This window comes from Balaenoptera acutorostrata, chromosome 3 (assembly GCF_949987535.1).
Source record: "Balaenoptera acutorostrata chromosome 3, mBalAcu1.1, whole genome shotgun sequence".
NCBI classification, from domain to species: domain Eukaryota; kingdom Metazoa; phylum Chordata; class Mammalia; order Artiodactyla; family Balaenopteridae; genus Balaenoptera; species Balaenoptera acutorostrata.
This window is the reverse complement of record NC_080066.1, coordinates 64,215,053-64,236,499: the sequence shown is the minus strand read 5'-3', so window position 1 is coordinate 64,236,499 and position 21,447 is coordinate 64,215,053. Positions and strand designations below refer to the sequence as shown.

Sequence of the window (21,447 nt, the reverse complement as noted above, 5' to 3'; positions counted from 1 at the left end):
TTTACTTTGTCATCACTCATTGAACTGTTCATTTGAGTGTTGGACACTTTTGGGGATATATGTTATATCTCTAAAAAAAAAAAAAAAGTTAAACTGTTATGTTAGAATATTGCCTCCCAAAGAATTTGCTTAACAGACTCCAGTTTCAATAGCTATGCTTCATTCCTAGCTATTCTTGAGGTTTTAAGTGGTCATGAAGCATACAAGATAATCTATTTAAACTATAATGGGAAGAGCATTGTACAAATAACTGAATTCCTAATATTGGGAAAGAGGATGAATAACAACCACTTAAAGAAATAATGCAGGGTTTAGCATACCCACCTTGACATCTAAAATGTTATTCGATTTTTAAGTTTGGAATTTAAAGTGAATTAGAGGCTTCCCTGGAGGCGCAGTGGTTGAGAATCTGCCTGCCAATGCAGGAGACACGGGTTCGAGCCCTGGTCTGGGAAGATCCCACATGCCGCATAGCAACTGGGCCCGTGAGCCACAACTACTGAGCCTGCGCGTCTGGAGCCTGTGCTCCGCAACGAGAGGCCGCGATAGTGAGAGGCCCGCGCACCGCGATGAAGAGTGACCCCCACTTGCCACAACTAGAGAAAGCCCTCGCACAGAAACGAAGACCCAACACAGCCATAAATAAATAAATAAATAATTAAAAAATAAATAAATAAATAAAGTGAATTAGAGAAAACTCAGTAGGAAATCTTGAGTTTAAATATAGCAGTGAAGCTTCAAACCCCACATATGGAACTATAAGATAGAACATTATTTCTTAATAGAATGCAGTAACCTTATAACGGTATACTTGAGTTAGGTATGTATTAATTATTTTGAGCTTTGAGCATTAAGATGAATCTATAATTTCATCCTATTGTTTATACAAGGATGTTTACCTTTACCGTGTTTATCAATGATATTAAAGACACCTATACAGTGTAGTCACTTAAGACCCAAATCCCACTCTTAAATATCTATGAGTCATGACCTCCTTGACATTTTGCTTTAATTGCCTCAACTCCCCACCACAACTGTAGACCAAATCTAACAAGATAAAATATAATGGGGGTAAATGCAAGGTCTTATGTTTAGGTTCAGATGCAGAAAGTAAAAGTATGATTTACCAACAGAGGTGATGAAGTTTCAGGGGGTTTTATTGATGTAAGATCACTCTTCAATGGGACTACCCCCTCAAAAGATAAATGTAATTGTAGGCTTCATTACTGCAAGTAATGGAGATAATTGGATCACACCAAGAATATTATGGTCAGTTTGGGGCACCCTATTTTTAAGAGTGACATTACAAATTAAAGCTCATCCAGAGGAAACACCAAGTTTTGAGGGGTTGTGAAAAATGGATTATGTGGCTAAAGAATCTGACTCTGTAGTCTGACAACAACCTGTAAAGCATTATCCCCATTTTACAGAAAGGAAACTGAGGCTCACAGATAATTCATGATTTATTAAAATGTAATTCAAAAGTGGTTGGCTCAGGCCCCATGTCTCTTGATTCTTCATTTACTGTTGTTGTTTCAAAATATTGGTTTTAGTTATATTTTATAAAAGCCTGGCTGTTAACCCTTATATGAGGAAAACTTGAAACTATAGGGGAATGATTACAGATTAAATGAGGGAAAGGGAACATTCAGAGTGGGAAGATCAGTGTGAGAAGATAGTTTGGTTATAAGTTTATTAGTATTACAGAAATGTCTTATACACATTTCTCTCTTTTTCAAGGTTTTTGACTCCAGTGAAGAATCTGGGCATCTTGTTCTCACCATAGTTATATCGGGTCATTTCTTCATTTCCCAAGGACAGACACTGTTGGTAGGTTTTATGCATATAGTTTAATATGTAGGTATATTTATCTTTGTAGCTTTACATTAATTTTGTATCCTCAAGGTTCTTCAGTCTCATTGAAATTCATCAAATTAACAAATTCAACAAATTAAGCATTTATTGAATGTTCTATAACAGTGGGAAATAAAAAAACATAATGAATATTTCCTGCCCTAAAGGGGTTTAGGGTTTTGTTGGGAGTCAAAGTGGATCAAAGGATTGAGATTAATCGGTGTTATAAAGGATTCTTCATTGGGGAGATTGGGTTGAAGACAGGTTAGATTTATAGAGAGATGGGTGTGGGTTTTCCGGATAGAATAAAGAGCATATGCAGAGGGATAGATTTGAGAAAATAGCTAAAAGAAAACTTGAAGCATGCTATTATCAATTGATAGAGTCCTCTATAAAACTCTAATTTTATTTTGTTTTATTTTTTATTAAAGTATAGTTGATTTACAAGGTTGTGTTAGTTTCTGGTGTACAGCAGAGTGATTCAGTTGCACATATATATACATATTCTTTTTCATAGTCTTTTCCATTATAGGTTATTATAAGATATTTAATATAATTCCCTGTGCTGTACAGTAAATCTGTATTGTTTATTTTATATACAGTAGTTTGTATCTGCTAATCCCAAACTCCTTATTTATCCCCTCACATTTCCTCTTTGGTAACCATGAGTTTGTTTTCTATGTCTGTGAGTCTGTTTCTGTTTTGTAAATAAGTTCATTTGTATCATATTTTAGATTCCACATGTAAGTGATCATATGATATTTGTCTGATTTACTTCACTTAGTATGATAATCTCTAGGTTCATCCATGTTGCTGCAAATGGCAAAATTTCATTCTTTTTTATGGCTGAGTAGTATTCTGGTGTGTGTGTGTGTGTGTGTGTGTGTGTACCACATCTTCTTTATCCATTCAGCTGTCGATGGATATTTAGGTTGTTTCCATGTCTTGGCTGTTGTGAATAGTGCTGCTATGAACATAGGGGTACATGCATCTTTTTGAATTAGAGTTTTGTCCAGGTGTATGCCCAGGAGTGGGATTGCTGGATCATATGGTAGTTCTATTTTTAGTTTTCTGAGGAACCTCCATACTGTTTTCCATAGTGGCTGCACCAACTTACATTCCCACCAACAGTGTAAGAGGGTTCCCTTTTGTCCACATCCTCTCCAGCATTTTTCATTTGTAGACTTTTTAATGATGGCCATTCTGACCGGTGTGAGGTACCTCACTGCAGTTTTGATTTGTATTTCTCTAATAATTAGTGATGTTGAGCATCTTTTCATGTGTCTACTGGCCATCTGTATGTCTTCTTTGGAGAAATGTCTGTTAAGGTCTTCTGCCCATTTTTCGACTGGGTTGTTTTTTTTTTTGTTGTTGAGTTGTATTAGCTGTTTGTATATTTTGGAGATTAAGCCCTTGTCAGTTGCGTCATTTGCAAATATTTTCTCCCATTCCATAGGTTGTCTTTTTGGGTTTTTTTATCGTTTCCTTTGCTGTGCAAAAGCTTGTAAGTTTGATTAGGTCCCATTTGTTTATTTTTGTTTTTATTTCTATTGCCTTGGGAGACTGACCTAAGAAAATATTGCTACAATTTATGTCAGAGAATGTTTTGCCTATGCTCTCTTGTAGGAGTTTTATGGTGTCATGTCTTATGTTTAAGTCTTTAAACGGCCTTTGTTTTACAGTATGTTTTGTCTGATATGAGTATTGCTACCCCTGCTTTCTTGTCATTTCCATTTGCATGAAATATCTTTTTCCATCCCCTCACTTTCAATCTATGTGTTTCCTTCGCCCTAAAGTGGGTCTCTTGTAGGCAGCATATTGTAGGCTCTTGTTTTATTATCCAACCTGCCACTCTATGTCTTTTGATTGGAACACTTAGTCCATTGACATTTAAGATAATTATTGATAGATATGCATTTATTCACATTTTAAACCTTGTTTTCCAAAAGCTCTAATTTTATAAAAATGCATACATTCTTTATTCTGAATATACATAAATACACACATATTGTAGGAAACTTTTGGAATGAAGAAATATATAAAGGAGAAATAAGAATCTCCTTGCTTGAAAGTTCATTTTTTTAATTGAAATATAGTTGATTTACAGTATTGTGTTAGTTTCAGGTGTATGGCAAAGTGATTCAGTTTTATATATATATATAAATAAATATATATATAATAAATATATATATACACACACACATATTTTCAGATTATTTTCCATTATAGGTTATTACAAGATATTGAGTATAATCCCCTGTGCTATACAGTAAATCCTTATTGCTTATCTGTTTTAAATATGGTAGTGTGTCTATGTTAATCTCATACTCCTAATTTATCCTCCCCTCCCCCTTCACCTTTGGTAACCATAAGTTTGTTTTCTATGTCCGTTAGTCTGTTTCTGTTTTGTGAATAAATTCATTTGTATTATTTTTTAGATTCCACATATAAGTGATATCATATAATATTTGTTTTTCTCTGTCTGACTTCACTTAGTATGATATTCTCTAGGTCTGTTCATGTTGCTGTAAATGGCAAAATTTCATTCTTTTTATGGCCGAGTAATATTCCATTGTACATACCACCTCTTCTTTATCCATTCATCTGTCGATGGACATTTAGATTGCTTCCATGTCTTGGTTATTGTGAATAGTGCTGCTGTGAACATTGGGGTGCATGTATCTTTTCAAATTAGAATTTTTGTCTTTTCTGGATATATGCCCAGGAGTGGGATTGCTGGATAATAGTGGTAACTCTATTTTTAGTTTTTTAAGGAAGCTCCATACTGTTTTCCATAGTGGCTGCACCAGTTTATATTCTCACCAACAGTGTAGGAGGGTTCCCTTTTCTCCACATCCTCTATAGCATTTATATTTGTAGATTGAAAGTTTATGTTTGAATTGGTATTTAGAAACAAAATGAATAAAGAAACAAGACAATTATTAACTTCCAATCAGAGAAATTATACAAGAAAGGAAATGTAAGAGAAGGTTATTACATCATTTACATTGACATAATGAATTTGTGCAAATATTTACTGAATATCTACGTAGGCATAATTTATTCACTTAACAATTACTATATGCTTGGCATTGTACTAGGTGCTAAGGATATAGCAGTGAACAGCAAAGGCAAAAATCCCTGTCATCATGGAGTGTCATCATTCTAGTGGGGAGAAACAGTAATAAACAAATAGGTCAAATATATTTAAAAGACATGAATTTTTGGTGAATCCCTTACACATTCTGTTATAATATGGCAGCATCCCACAGTTGTGTATTGTGATGATTCATCTTTCCACTCTAGTGGAAGATAGCCTTATCTGAATGTGAGATGACCTGCAAAGTCATCTTTGCATTCCTTGTGACTTTTAAAATTGTAGCACTACTTGTACAGTTGTGCTTTATCTGCCACTGTTAGGGCTTTTATCAGCTGCCAAGAGGTAAGATTTGTTGTTCAACTTCGAATGTAGAATCCCAGATGGTGGACTGATGGATGCCTAGCACATAGTTAATTCTCCTTGTCAATATCATGGGTCTTTGCTGAATGGTGACATTAATGCAGTTTGGCTTCCTCAGACATAGGGGCCCACCCTGTTCCTTGTCTCTGCTCCATTCTTTTGCACCAACGGTAGATGTTGTTACAAACTTGGTATCATACATGGAATGATTTTTTGCACTGCAGTAACAAAACCAAGTTTATCAAATTCCAGGACATCACTATTGAGAAATACTGTAGCTCTACAATTTGGTGCATGTTGTGTATACATATATAACTTGAGTAATATTTTTTAAAATCTTCTTTAAACTCTTTTTATTTATTTTTTATTATACCAAATGTTTATATAATTTCAGTGTGAAAAAAACTTACATACATTTGTTAAGGTCTCATTGTAATCTGTGAGATGGATCACAAAGAAAGAGGTGAATGATAATAAGCCATGCTCCCCAAAAAATTCACTCCGTGCATTTTGATTCCCACAGTGTACTTTTTGTGTAAATTTGTATATTCAAGATGATTTCTCAGATGTAGTCATAAGCCCGTCTATCAAGGGAGTTTACATCAGCAGATTGGGCAAGCACATCACAAGGAAGTTATTTCCAAATCTAAAGCCCAGGATGGGCTGGGTCAGGCCCTAGGCACATGCTTTCCGTTGCCATCATCACAGACTTCCTGGGTATCTCACAATATTCAGTGTGAAAATAAAAAACACCCCAAGTCTTACACCAAAATATAGGCTCTTAGAAGTATGCTTTTAGCTTTTTTAAAAAATAAGACATTTTGGGGGGTGTGGGGGGTGATTTGAGACATAGTTAACACTTATTTTGGCAAGATAGCAATGAAAACCTGAAAAGCATAAGCTATGTGCCCAGAAGCAAAAGTCATCAAAGAACCATAGTCTGTCAGGGGAAAAATCCACACTGAACAAAAGATACAGTATGTCTAAATATTTTGGAATTGTAATTTGAATCAAGAGTAAATGCTGAAAAATTATGCTCAGTGTTTGCTAGAGATTAAGTGTGCCTTTTCCTGCTTCCCCCAAATAAAATCGTAGAGCTTACTATTTAATCACTCCCCAAAGTTTCAGTTTTCTCTCAGTATAAAAGCAAGAGCTACATACACATAATAAAATGTTATATGTTAATGTAATAATTCCCCTGGCTCATCCAACGTGCAAGTGCACATGACTTCAAAGACTACAATTTGGGGCAAGTATAGAAGAAATGAAAAAAAACACAATTCAAGTTTCAAAACTTGTTCTTAAAATTTTATTTATAGGACACTCAGGTCATTTTAACTTCTCAGTAAGGTAAAGGTGTTGCACTGTCATTTGATTATCAGTCCCCCTTGGCATGGGAAGAATGTACATTACCACATGCCAATCTGAGGGACTAGAAATAAGACTTAAAAGTGCTACATTTCTTAATGACTGAGTAAGGTATTTATAAGTAAGTTTGTGTTCACATTCTGCTGAGACCTCTTTACAGTCTCAGCACCTGACAATATCTAACAGGCTCCAATAATCCTATCAGGTTAAATGATGATGCAACATTTTTTTAAACGAGCCAATTATTTCAGCTTACTTAAGTCATTCAGAGCCAAAAATCTGAAAAGCGAGCAAAATCAAATCTTTATTTTTATAACTATATAAATGTGATCCAAATGTGTCCACCACTAATTTTTCAAAAAGAAACGTGCTGTAAATAAGCACACATATCTGCTCACTGATATGTGTATGGACTCCCTAGATGTCTTCTTGGGTTTAAATACAGACCACTCACAGCAACACATTTTTAGTAGAAAGTGTAGCATGATGTTAACCCATTTTAGCTTTTGCACATACATGTTGCACTTCTGGCTGATGATGCAGAAAGATTCTCAGCATTAAACTGTTATGCTGGGCTGCACCCACCCCTTTAAATGGCATCAATATCAATGTCATCGTCCTTGTTGTCAGACTTTACAGCTTCAACTTTCAGTACACTGGCAGTTTTTGAATACACCGCCTCAATATTCTCATCTTTATCATCTTCTTCACCGCACAAGATTCTTCCTCTGCTTCCTTCAACCATTTTATAAAAGGTTCCACTTTGACACGAATCTCTTTGGCAAGTTCTTTTTTTTTTTTTTTTTTTTTTTTATAAATTTATTTATTTATTTTTGGCTGTGTTGGGTCTTCGTTTCTGTGCGAGGGCTTTCTCCAGTTCCGGCGAGCGGGGCCCACTCTTCATCGCGGTGCGCGGGCCTCTCACTATTGTGGCCTCTCTGGTTGCGGAGCACAGGCTCCAGACGCGCAGGCTCAGTAATTGTGGCTCACGGGCCTCGTTGCTCCGCGGCATGTGGGATCTTCCCAGACCAGGGCTCGAACCCGTGTCCCCTGCGTTGGCAGGCGGATTCTCAACCACTGCGCCACCAGGGAAGCCCCGGCAAGTTCTTTTGAAACATATTTCTTAGAGGCCTTTTCTGACCAGCTAAGGATGGCTTCTTCCTCCAAAAGGTCTGCATAATACATCTCCTTCAAGATATGTGGAATCTTGGAGATGAGCTGAGCTTGGTGCATTGCTACCACACACTCCAAACAATGAAGAAGGTACCGTTGAGCTTTTTTGTTGTGACAAAATCGTAAGAATTGGTGCCCTGTATTTCTTAATTTGTTCTCTAATGTTCTTATTAAAAAGAACTTCAGTCAAAATAAGAGGGCCCATGGCTTTTACATCCAGTCTTTCTGCTTCAGCTACAATTTCTTTGTCAGATGAGTCAATACTACCTTCTTCTTTCTTTTTCTTAACAAAATCAAACAGGAGGGCTTCCCTCGTGGCGCAGTGGTTAAGAATCTGCCTGCCAATGCAGGGGACACGGGTTTGAGCCCTGGTCCGGGAAGATCCCACATGCCGCGAAGCCACTAAGCCCATGCGCCACAACTACTGAGCCTGCATTCTAGAGCCCGCGAGCCACAACTACTGTGCCTGCGCTCTAGAGCCCGCGTGCCACAACTACTGAAGCCCGCGTGCCTAGAGCCCGTGCACCGCAACAAGAGAAGCCACTGCAATGAGAAGCCCGCGCACCACAAGGAAGAGGAGCCCCCACTCACCACAACTAGAGAAAGCCCGTGTGCAGCAACGAAGACCCAACGCAGCCAAAAATAGAATAAATAAAATAAATAAATTTTAAAAAAAAACAGGTTATTGACACGCTCTTCAACAGTCCTTTCCAAATCATCACTGAGGGTTAAAACTTTTGTGTGGTCACTGATTTCATCCATTCTTCACCTTTGAGCTTCCTCTGTTGTATCCTCCCCCCAGTCATCATCTTGCTCTTCTTCCACAGCATGTGGAGGAGGACTGATTTCATTGGGTGCTGGTGGTGGTGGTGTCTCACTGCTGGACACGGAGCCATTTTCCTTGTCTTTGCCCTTTCTAGTTTTCTTTTCCTTTTCTTTCTTTCCTGAACCATTGTCACTATTCTCAGGTGGGATTTTGAGAATGAACATGCAGAGTTTATGATGTGTGTCAAGCATGCCTCGATAGCCACGGGCTTTACAAGAATTACCTGTTGTTTGCTTCTTTGGATTGACATGCACATCCATTTCGGGATTCTCACACTCAGGACAGAGAACAAATTTTTTAATGAATCCATCCAACATGCCTTGCAGCTTATTCACCTCATGAGATCCACTGACAATGTAACGGTCATTCTTAACGTCAAACTGGGTCTGTGCTCCCAGTTCACAACCAAAATATTTGGTGGGATACGTTGGAGGCCAATTAAGCGCTTTGGCTATGTCAACCATGTTGACTATAATTGTCTTGATTCCATTTCCTTTGCCCTCAACCTTGGCAATCAGACGGGGCATCTTGTAGTGATAGAACTGGCCTGACACGCTGCGGTTGACGTTGACAGACATTTTGGCTCATTAGTGGCTTTATCAATAAGATGATGAGATCTTTGATTGCAACTTTTTGATATCCCCTGTCTGGAGAAGAAGGGATAACATAAACGACTGCAGGAGTTCTCAGTCTCTGACATGAAAAATTTTTTGCCACTGAGGCTGTAAGCTTCTTGCTTGTATGCTGTGTTTCCCCAATACAGGTACCAGTGGCTGTGCAACAGCTCGTTTTCATCAAATAAAGACATAAACCCAACGTTGCTGTCCCGGGACTGGGATGAAGTGAGGTACGCGCGAACCCGTGTCCGAGGAGCGCGGCGGAGGCAGCACAGTGAGCAGCGGCCGGGCCAGGCACCGCCAAGCAGCAGGGACGGGCTATCCCAGCGACGTCTGGGGTCCACACCCTTCAGCGCCCGGGGCCTGGCGACCTCTGGAATGTTCTCGCTGTCTGGAATATGGTTGTTTTCTTACTCCAGTTTCCCTAGAAAGGAAAACCTGAAAGCAAGCTTGCGTGCTGATGCTTTATTAGGAAGAAGTATAACCCCAGGGCAGTAAGAGTGAGGGCAGAAGAAAAGTAAGTAAAGAAGGAAGCTGTACTAGGTTGAATAGGGTCCCCCAAAACTCATGTCCATCCAGAACCTCCAAATGTGACATCCTTTGGAAATGGGATCTTAATTAGGTAAGATGAGGTCACACTGGACCACTTAGGGTGGTCCTTACATCCAATGGCTGGTATTTTTATAAGAAGAGAGATACAGAGATACACAGACACACATGGGAGAAGGCATGTGAAGAGGGAGGCAGAAATCGGAGTGATGTGTCCACAAGCCGTGGAAAGTCAAGTATTGCCAGCAACCACCAGAAGCTTGAAGAGACAAAGAAGGACTCTTTCGTAGAAACAGCAGGGGGAGCCTGGCCTTACGGACACTTTGATTTCAGACTTCTGACCTCCAGAACTGTGAGAGCATAGAGTTCTGTTGCTTTAGGCCACCCTGTTTGTGGTCCATAATTATGGCAGCCCTTTCACACCCATAGGACTGATCTGATGATGGATCAGGGCCAACCACAGTCACCTGGGAGAGGAGTGCTCAAAATCACTTCTGGGCAGGGCACGTCTTGGTCCAGCACTGTATGCTCAAAGCAGTGGTCCTCGGTCCTGGGTGCACCAGAGTCACCTGGAGAGTCTGCAGAAAATGCATGAGTTCTGGCCTCACCCCCAAGGGATTCAAATTCAATAGGTCTGGGGCAGGTCCTGGTCCTCAGGTCCCTCCATGCTTGCAAAATGGCTGCTACAGCTCCAAGCGGCAAGAGGTGTCCTGTACAGTTCTTGGGGTCTCAGAACACTCTGGGCCGTGTCCAGAGGCAGGAAGCAAGAAGTCCCTTCTCAGCACAGCTTTTTACGAGCAGGGGATCCATTCCCAGAAGCCCCACCAGAGCCTCTGCCTTCTGGCCAGAACTGTATCACGGGGCCCCTTCTTGACCACCACTGGCGGTGGACTTGAACAAAGCTCTCTTTACTCTTTGGGTCAGAGAGGGACCCACACCACCCCTTAGGGCAGATGCCCCCACTTGGCTCTGCCAGCAAGGAGGGAGCAGAAGGGATGGGTACTGGATAGGCCACTGGCGGGTCAGCCCCTGGCCTCTGTGCTGAGGTGTGGGAGAGCGTGTGACTGTCTAAACTCTTTTTAAAAAGATACCTTTACTGAGGTATAATTTACACAAAATAAAATTCACTAATTTTAAGTGTTCGGTTTGATGGGCTTTGATAAATGTGTATAGTTGTATAACCGCCACACAGTCATGGTATAGAACATTTCAATTAACCCAAAAAGTTTCCTTGTGCTCTTTTGCAGTCCATCTTCTCTGTCCACCCTTGGCACCTAGCAAAACCACTGATCTGCTTTTTGCCACCATAGTTTTGCCTTTTCTAGAATTTCACATAAATAAAATCATACATTATGTAGCCCTTTTGTGTCCAGCTTCTTCCACTTAGCATAATACTTTTGAGATTCATCCATATTGTTCATTTCTTTTCATTACTGAATAATATTCTGTTGTGTGGATAAACCTAGTTTGCTTATCCATTCAATTTTTGATCGACATTGGGTTGTTTCCATTTTTGGGCTGTTATGAATGATGCTGGTATAAACATTTGTATACAGCCTTTTTTTTTTTTTAAAGTCCTTCAATCATTTATTTATTTATTTATGGCTGTGTTGGGTCTTCGTTTCTGTGCGAGGGCTTTCTCCAGTTGCGGCAAGTGGGGGCCACTCCTCATCGCGGTGCGCAGGCCTCTCACTATCGTGGCCTCTCTTGTTGCGGAGCACAGGCTCCAGACGCGCAGGCTCGGTAATTGTGGCTCACGGGCCCAGTTGCTCCGTGGCATGTGGGATCTTCCCAGACCAGGGCTCGAACCCGCATCCCCTGCATTAGCAGGCAGACTCTCAACCACTGCGCCACCAGGGAAGCCCTGTATACAGCCTTTTTGTATGAACATATAGTTTCATTTTTCTCTGGTAAATTCCCAAGAGAGGAACTGTTGCTGGGTCATATAGTACATCTATGTTTAACTTTATAAGAAACTGCAAAACTGTTTTCCAAAGTTGCGTTCCTACAAGCAGTGTGTGAGGGTCCAGTTGTTCCATGTCCTCACCAACACTTGACATTGTCAGTCTTTTTAAGTTTAACTATTCTTGTGCATATGTAGTGGTATCTCATGGTGGTTTTAATTTGAATTTTCTTAATGGCTAATGATATTGACCATCTTTTTGTGTGTTTATTTGCCATTTGTGTATCTTATTGAAGTGTCTGTTTATATCTTATAACCTTGTTTAATTGAGTTGTCTGTCTTTATATTTGAATTGTGAGTTCTTTTTCTTTTTTTGCATTTTTAAAAAATTTTTATTTTATATTGGAGCATAGTTGATTAACAGTGTTGTGTTAGTTTCAGGTGTACAGTAAAGTGATTCAGTTATACATATACATGTATCTATTCTTTTTCAAATTCTTTTCCCATTTAGTTTATTACGGAATATTGAGCAGCATTCCCTGTGCTATACAGTAGGTCTCTGTTGGTTATCTATTCTAAATATAGCAGTTTGTACATGTCAATCCCGAATTCCCAATCTATCTCTTCCCCCTCCACCCTTCCCCCCGGTAACCATAAGTTCGTTCCCTAAGTCTGTGAGTCTGTTTCTGCTTCGTAAACAAGTTCACCTGTATCATTTTTTTTTAGATTCCGCATATAAGTAGTATCACATGATATTTGTCTTTCTCTGACTTACTTCACGTAGTGTGATAATCTCCAGGTCCATCCATGTTGCTGCAAATGGCATTATTTCATTCTTTTTAATGGCTGAGTAATATTCCATTGTATATATGTATCACATCCTCTTCATCCATTCATCTGTCAGTGGACGTTTAGGTTGCTTCCATGTCTTGGCTATTGTAAACAACGCTGCAGTGAACATTGGGGTGCACGTATCCTTTCAAACCATGTTCTTCTCCAGATATATGTCCAGGAGTGGGATTGCTGGATCATATGGTAGCTCTATTTTTAGTTTCCCGGGGAACCACCATACTGTTCTCCATAGTGGCTGTACAAGTTTACATTCCCACCAACAGTGAAGGAGGGTTCCCTTTTCTCCACACCCTCTCCAGCATTTATTGTTTGTAGATTTTTTGATGATGGCCATTCTAACCGGTATGAGGTGATAACTCGTTGTTTTGATTTGCATTCTAAGAGTTCTTATTCTGGTTACAGCTCTTTTATCAGAAATGGGTTCTGCAAATATTTCACTCAGTCTGTGGCTTACCTTTTCATTTCTTAGCAGTGTCTTTTGAAGAGCCAAAGCCTAAAATTTTAATGAATTCCAGTTTTTTCTCTTTGCCTGCTATTTTGGAAATTTTCATCTACTCTAAGATTGTAATGGTATTTTTCTGTGTTTTCTTCTGGAAATTTTATAATTTTAGCTCTTAGATTTAGCCCTGTGGTTCATTATGAATTTTTAGTAGTATTTAATAACGTTAATGTTTATTATTATTTGGTATAGAATCCCTTCTTCTCTTCTACTAAGGCAATGTGATATTGAAAAAATTACTATGTTATGGACATAATCACGGATCTTAGAGAATCTACTTCTGGAACCATTGAATTAATTTTTCATATATAACGAGGGTTAAGGGTCTGGGTTAACTTTTTTGCACATACATAACAATTGTTCCAGCATCATTTATTGAAAAGGCTAACTTTTTGTCATTGAATTACCTTGGCACCTTTGTTAAAAATCAGTTTGCTGTGTATGTGTGTGTCTATTTCTAGACTCACTTTTCTGTTCTGTTGACCTAAATGTCTATTCTTAATCCAATAACATACTGTCTTGATTACTTTAGCTTTGCTGTAATTTTTGAAATTGGTAGTGTAATTCCTCCGTGTTCTTTTTCTAAGTTGTTCTGTCATTTGCATTTTAGAGTCAGCTTTCCTGCAAAAAAAAATAAAACAAAAACCTGCTGGGGTTTTGATTGGGATTCCTTTGAATCTATAAATCATCTTGGGGAGAATTGACATCTTAATAGAGTCTTCTGACCCATGAACATGTTATAACTCTCCATTTATTTATATCTTTTATTTATTCCATTTATTTATAAACTTTCTCTCAGCAGTGTTTTGTAGTTTTCACAATAGGTCTTATACATATTTAGCTAAATTTATCCACAAATACTTTATAGTTAAGTTATTGTAAATAGAATTTTAGAAATCCCAATACCTAATAATTTGTTGCTAAGGTATAGAAATACAAATGACTTTTTTTTCATGTTGACCTCATGTCCTGTGATCTTGCTGAATTCATTTATTAGTTCTACAGCTTTTTTTAGATGTTTTGTCATTTTTTCCTACACAGGTGATCTGTTGTCTGTGAATAGACAGTTTCACATTCCTCCTTTCATTCAGTCTGTATACTCTGTCCAGCTCCCTGCTCTTTTTTCCCCAGATTGCACCAGCTAGGACATCCTTTAGTGAGAATCGACATCCTTGCCTTGTTCCTGATCTTGGGGGAAAAGCATTCAGTCTTTTTAACAATAAGTATAGTGTTAGCTGTAGGGTTTTTGTCAATACCCTTTATGAGATTGAGGAAGTTACCTTCTATTCTAGTTTGCTGAGAGTTTTCAGTCATGAATAGGAGTTGAATTTTGTTGAATGCTGTTTCTGCATCTACTGAGATGGTTTTTCCTTTTTTTAGTACTGTTCATGTAATAAACTTTAAAAATATTTAGTTCTTATGAATCAATGTTATTATAGAAATATTTGATTTTTTAAATTATGTGTATGTGTGTGATAAAAATAAGAATACATATTTAAAAAACATTTTGCCCCCTAAATCAAAGAACAGTTTTGTCAGTTTATGCAATGTATTCACAGTATTTTCTGGGTTCCACAAGAACCAACACATAGAAGAGGAAACATATTTAGATTATAGCACATTTCAATTGCAATTTTCTGTTGGTATTACATTTACACACCCTCTCCCTTCATACTAATCTGGGTTGTGATATATTTTTAGGATTTTTCCCATAAAAGGAAGGGACAGGATAGCCATGGAAAGTTTTAGCCACTTCTGTTTTAGTATGAGAATCTAATTATTGGCATGGATTAAAGTGTGCTGTATTTGTACTATCAAATTTTGTAGAAGCTGCACAACCAAAAAAAACAAAAGTACAGTGTCATTTCTTTCGGAGAAACTGATTGCTAGGGCCCGGTAACAGCTCCCTCTGTGATGTTTTTGTTGAAATCCAAACAAGCTTTGGGCTCTCTGCTTGGACCCGGGCAGCTGTTTAAACTTGATTTCCCTTAAACTTCATAATTCTCTGCCACCTCCTGTGAGGTCCATGGGAACTTAATGCTTCAGATTAAACTGTAGCTTGGTGTACAGTAGTACCATAGGTTTCCATTTTGCTTGTTAAATTAGCACCTGCATCCAAGTGAGGACATTAGTGTCAAAAGGCTCCATGCAAAACCACCACTAGGCCATTCTGTTACTTCTTTCAAAGGGTTGGTATAGCCAAAGGGCCCGGAGACCTTGACTCCATCTTCAGTCTACCTTGGCCCAAGTTCAGCTGGCTTCCCCTTTCCAGTCTTGGCATTTTGAACAGATTCTCTCTTACCTATGGTGGCCTTTTAAAATTTGTTTTTAATTGTGGTAAAACACACATAACATAAAACTTATCATCTTCATCATTTTTAAGTGCACAGCTCAGTGGTATTAAGTACATTTACATTGCTGTGCAGCCATCACCACTGTCCGTCTCCAGAATTCATTTCATCTTGAAAAACTGAAACGCTATACTCGTTAAACAACAACTCCTTATTCCCCCTCTCCCAGCTCAGCCCCTGGCAACAATCAATCTACTTTCTGTATCTATGACTGTGACTACTCTATTTACCTCGTGTAAGTAGAATCATACAGTATTTGTCTTTTTGTGTCTGACTTATTTCACTGAGCACAGTGTTTTCAAGATTCATCCGGTTACAGCCTGTGTCAGAATTTCCTTCTCTTTTAAGGCTGAATAATATTCCGTTGCATGTATATACCACATTTTATTAGTTCTTCTGTCAGTGGACACTAGGGTTGTTTCTACCTTTTGCCTATTGTGAATAATGCTGCTATGAACATGGGTATATAAACATCTCTTTGAGACCCTGCTTTCAGTTCTTTTGGGTATATACCCAGAAGGGTTGTTGGAATATAAGGTAATTCTATTTTTAATTTTTTGAGGAACTACCATACTTTTTTTCCACAGTGGCTGCCCCATTTTACACTCCCATCAACAGTGCACAAAGATTCCAATATCTCCACATCCTCACTAATGGTGGTTATTTTCTTGTTTTTTTAAATTGAGGTATAATTGACATATAACATTATTAGTTTCAGGTATACAATGGTTCGATATTTGTATACATTGCAAAATGATCACCACAATAAACTAGTTAACATCCATCACGTTACATAGTTACAAGATTTTTTTCTTGTGATGAGAACTTTTAAGATCTATTCTCTTAGCATCTTTCAAATATGCAATATAGTGTAGATCTTCCTTAATATGGGATTATGTCTTGATAAACCCATCATAAATTGAAAATACTAAGTCAAAATTCATTTAATACACCTAACCTACTGAACATTATAGCTTAGCCTAGCCTACCTGAAATGTGCTCAGAACATTTACATTAGCCTACAGCTGGGCAAAATCATCTAACACAAAGTGTATTTTATAAAGTGTTGAATATCTCACGTAATTTATTGAATAGTGCACTGAAAATGAAAAACAGAATAGTTTTGGGTGTATTGGTTGTTAATCCTCATGATCCACTCGGTAGCTGGGGGAGCTGCAGCTCACTGCCACTGCCAGGCATCACGAGAGAGTACTGTACAGCATATTGATAGCCCAGGGGAAAAGATCAAAATTCAAAGTACACTTTTACTGAATTTTCTTGCTTTTGTACCATCATAAAGTTGAAAAATTGTTAAGTTGAACCATCATGAGTTGGCAACTGTATGTATTATTAACTATGGTCACCATGGTGTACATTACATCCCCATGACTTATTTATTTTATAACTGGAAGTTTGTGTCTTTTGACCCCTTTCACCATTTCTCCCACTCCCCACCCCTACCCTGGCAACTGCTAATCTGGTCTCTATATCTATAAGCTTGTTCTTTTGTTTTTGTTTTTAGATTCTACATGTAAGTAAGATCATACAGTATTTGTCTTTCTCTGTCTAACTTATTTCACTTAGCATGATGCCCTCATCATGTAAATGATGTAAATGCTTGTCATTTACAAATGACAAGACTTTTTTTTTTATGGGCTGAATAATAGTCCATTGCCTATGTATACCACATCTTCTTTATCTGTTCATGCATTGATGGACACATAGGTTGTTTCCATACCTTGGCTATTGTAAATAATGCTGCAGTGAACATGGGGTGCAAATGTCTTTTCAAGATAGTGTTTTAACTTTTTTCAAATAAGTACCCTGTAGAATTGCTGGAGCATATGGTAGTTCTATTTTGAATTCTTTGAGGAACCTCCATGGTGTTTTCCATAGTGGCCGCATCAATTTACATTTCCACCAACAGTGCACAAAGGTTCCCTTTTCTCCACATCGTTGCCAACACATGTTATTTCTTATCTTTTTGATAACAGACATTCTAACAGGTGTGAGTTGATATCTCATTGTGGTTTTGATTTGCATTTCTCTAATGATTAGTGATGTTGAGCATCTTTTCATGTACTGTTGGCCATCTGTATGTCCTCTTGGGAAAAATTTCTATTCAGATCTCTGCTCATTTCTTAACTGGATTGTTTGGGGTTTTTTGCTGTTGAATTGCAGGAGTTCTTTATATATTTGGATATTAACCATTATCAGATATATGATTTGCAAATATTTTCTCCCATTCAGTAGGTTGCCTTTTCATTTTGTTGATGGTTTCCTTTGCTGTGAAGAAGCTTTTTCGTTTGTTGATATAGCCCCACTTGTTTATTTTTACTTTTGTTGCTTTTGCTTTTGGTGTCAGATTCAAAAAATCATCACCAAGATCTATGTCAAGGAGCTTACTATCTATGTTTTCTTCTTGGAGTTTTATGGTATCAGGTCTTATATTCAAGTCTTTAATCCACTGTAAGTTAATTTTTGTTTATGGTGTAAGATAGTGGTCCAGTTTCATTCTTTTGCATGTGGCTGTCCAGTTTTCCCAACACCATTTATTGAAGAGACTGTCCTTTTCGCATTGTGTATTCTTGGCTCTTTTGTGGTAAATTAACTGACCATGTATGCCTGGGTTTATTTCTGAGCTTTCTGTTCTGTTCCATTGATCTATGTATCTTTTTTTTATGCCAATACCATACTGTTTAATTACTATAGCTTTGTAATATAGTTTGAAATCAGGGTGCATGGTATCTCTAGCTTTGACCTTCTTTCTCAAGCTTGCTTTGGCTATTCACGGTATTTTGTGGTTCCATTTAAATTTGGGGATTGTTTGTTCTACTTCAGTGAAAAATGCCATTGGAATTGTGATAGGGATTGCATTGAATCTGTAGATTGCTTTGGGTACTGTGGACATTTTAACACTATTAATTCTTCTAGTCCATGAGCATGGACTATCTTTCCATTTATTTGTGACTTCATTTTTTTATTCATTAATGTCTTACAGTTTTCAATGTACATGTCTTTCACCTCTTTGGTTAAATTTATTCCTAGGTGTTTTATTCTTTTTGATGCAATTGTAAATGGGATTGTTTTGTAATTTCTCTTTCTGGTAGTTCGTTATTAGTATATAGAAATGCAGCAGATTTTTGTATGCTGATTTTTGTATCCTCCAACTGTATTGAATTCATTTATTAGTCCTAACAGTTTTTTGGTGGAGTCTTGAGGGTTTTCTGTATAATATCATGTCATCTGCAAACAGAGATAATTTTACTTCTTCCTTTCCAATATGGATGCCTTTCTCTTTTTGTTGCCTAGTTGATCTGACTAGGACTTCCAGTACAGTAAGTCCCCTACATGCAAACCTTCAAGTTGTGAACTTTCAAAGATACAAACGTGTGTTCCATCAGTGTCAGGTATGAGTGAAATTGCAGCTTGCCCTCTGTCTCCTGTTGCTGATGATCCTTCAGCTCTACCATTTCCCACCTCCTCTCCCTCCTCCAGTCAGTAACTCTTCTTGCCTGTTCACTCAATGCCACTGTACTACTGTACTTTTCAAGGTACTGTACTGTAAGATTAAAAATGTTTTTTTGTTTGTTTGTTTTTTATGTATTATTTGTGTAAAAAGTATTATAAGCCTATTACAGTACAGTACTATATAGCCGATTGTGTATAGGCTAACTTTGTTGGACTTAACAAACAAATTGGACTTATGAATGCACTCTTGGAACAGAACTCATTCGTATGTAGGGGATTTACTGTACTATGTTGAATAAAAGTGACTATAGAGTGGGCACCCTTGTGTTGTTCCTAATCTTAGAGGAAAAGTTTTCAGCTTTTCACCATTGAGTATGATGTTAGCTGTGGGCTTGTCATATATGCCCTTTATTATGTTGAAGTATATTCCCTCTATACCCACTTTGTTGAGAGTTTTTATCATAAATGGATATTGAATTTTGTCAAATGCTTTCTCTGCATCTATTGAGATGATCTTATGATTTTTATCCTTCATTTTGTTAATGTGATGTATCACATTGATTAGCAGATGTTGAACCATCCTTGCATTCCTGGAATAAGTCTCACTTGATCATGACGTATGATCCTTTTAATGTATTATTGAATTCAGCTTGCTGATATTTGTTTAGGATTTTTGCATCTCTGTTCATCAGGGATATTGGCCTGTGATTTTCTTTTCTTGTGGCATCCTTGTCTGGTTTTGGTATCAAGGTAATGCTGGCTTCATAAAATGAGTTTGGAAACATTCCCTCTTCTATTTTTGGAACCTCTTCTTCTATTTTTTGGAAGAAGTTTGAGAAGGATTGGTATTAATTCTTTGAATGTTTGATAGAATTCACCAGTGAAGCCATCTGAGCCTGCACTTTGTTTTTTGGGAGGTTTTTAATTACTGATTTGATCTCCTCACTAGTAGCTGATTTGTTCAGATTTTCAGTTTTTTCACCACTCAGTTTTGGTAGGTTGTCTAGGAATTTAACTGTCTCTTCTAGGTTGTCCAGTTTGTTGGCATATAATTGTTCATTATATTGTTCAAATGTAGTTCTTATAGTCCTTTATATTTCTGTGGTGTCAGTTGTAAGTCTCTTCCTTCACTCATATTCTTCGAGTCCTCTTTTTTTCTTGTTTGAGTGTTGAGTCTAGCTAAAGGTTTGTCGATTTTGTTTATCTTTTCAAAGAACCAGTTCTTAGTTTCATTGATTTATTTCTATTGTCTTCTTAGTCTCTGTTTTCTCGTTGTTTTTTTTTTTATAGTAGCCATCATAATGGATGTGAGGTCATATCTCATTGCGTTTCCATAATGGTTAGTGATGTTGAACATCTTTTCATGTGCTAGTTGGCAGTCGTTTATCTTCTTGGGAGAAATACCTATTCAGGTCTTCGTGTATTTTCTGATTGGGTTTTTGGGTTTTTGTTGTTGTAGAACTAACTGTAGGATTGAGTGTGTGTGTGTGTTCTCTTAAAACTATAACACATTTCCAAACATACAACACAAACACACACACACATTCCAGCTAGTGAATGCGTTTTGTTTTGTTTTTGCTAGGTTTTACATGATTTTCTTCTTCTTTTAGCTTGTGCTGAGTGTAGGATGAGCACTGTGAGCCTTTTTCAGTCTGGGGACATGGAGGCGTGGCTTTTCTGGGGCACAGGGTTCTGTACCTTGCTGTGCCCTCATGCAGTCACCCTTAAGTATAAGATTGCTGTCGCCACCTGCTTCTTTGCTGCCTGCTCAGTCCTGCTTGGTTCCTCCCCTCCAGGTGCTGGAGCTCCTGATCATAGTGAACTTATCCTTCAGTGAGCTGCCATCCATTTCCTTTCACTCAAATTCCTTTTTTAAAATGTGGAATTCATAACTCCTTTTGGAATATTTCTCTAAATTTAAAAACATATTCTGTTTACAATTATAAATCTGTAAAGATCTACCTTTTATCAGTATCTCCCTTCTTGACTCACAAGTAGTTGCAGAATCCAGAGTCTTAAGCCAAGATTCTTAAAGATAGCCAAGTGGGGGAAATTATTTCCTAAGACTTTAGCCTCTATTTCCAGGTACTCCTTTTTATCTCAGTTGGTTCTGATTCAGCACAAGTGTCTTCACCTAAATAAAATTATGTCTGAAACACAGAAGTTAAATGGCCTTGAGACAATTTTAATTCTATTTTCTTGGGAAATATGAGTCATCCTGGAAATGGGGTTTATAGTTTTTGGTTTGTTTTACTTTTCACACTCAGCCCAAATATTCTTCCAAAAGAAATAGTATGTTTACCAGTGAAAATGTTATATTCCTATTTAAATGAGCTCTGGAATCTTCCAACACTAATTTTAACCCAGTTAGTTTAAAAATATTTGTCCAAATCATAGTCTCAATTTCAGAATTTTCTGAGAGGAAAGATTTAGCACAAACTTTTAAAATCAAGTTATTCACACAGTTAAATTCTTTAAATTAGAACCAGTCTTTGGTCACTTTTTCAGGAAGGATCAAGGAAGA

General features: G+C 37.7%; 1 protein-coding gene and 1 pseudogene across 2 annotated transcripts in view; one reads left to right on the top strand and one right to left on the bottom strand.

The window, feature by feature from the left end:
* The window catches only part of REC114 (REC114 meiotic recombination protein), a 106,692-nt gene that overhangs the window by 27,367 nt on the left and 57,878 nt on the right, over positions 1-21,447 (top strand). For both annotated transcript variants that reach the window (XM_028162744.2, XM_007197750.3), the window contains exon 2: positions 1,741-1,830. In XM_028162744.2, coding sequence (XP_028018545.1) covers positions 1,741-1,830 — 90 coding nt within the window. The remainder of the gene's footprint in view (positions 1-1,740; positions 1,831-21,447) is intronic.
* On the bottom strand, positions 7,272-9,328 carry LOC103018580 (eukaryotic translation initiation factor 5-like; annotated as a pseudogene).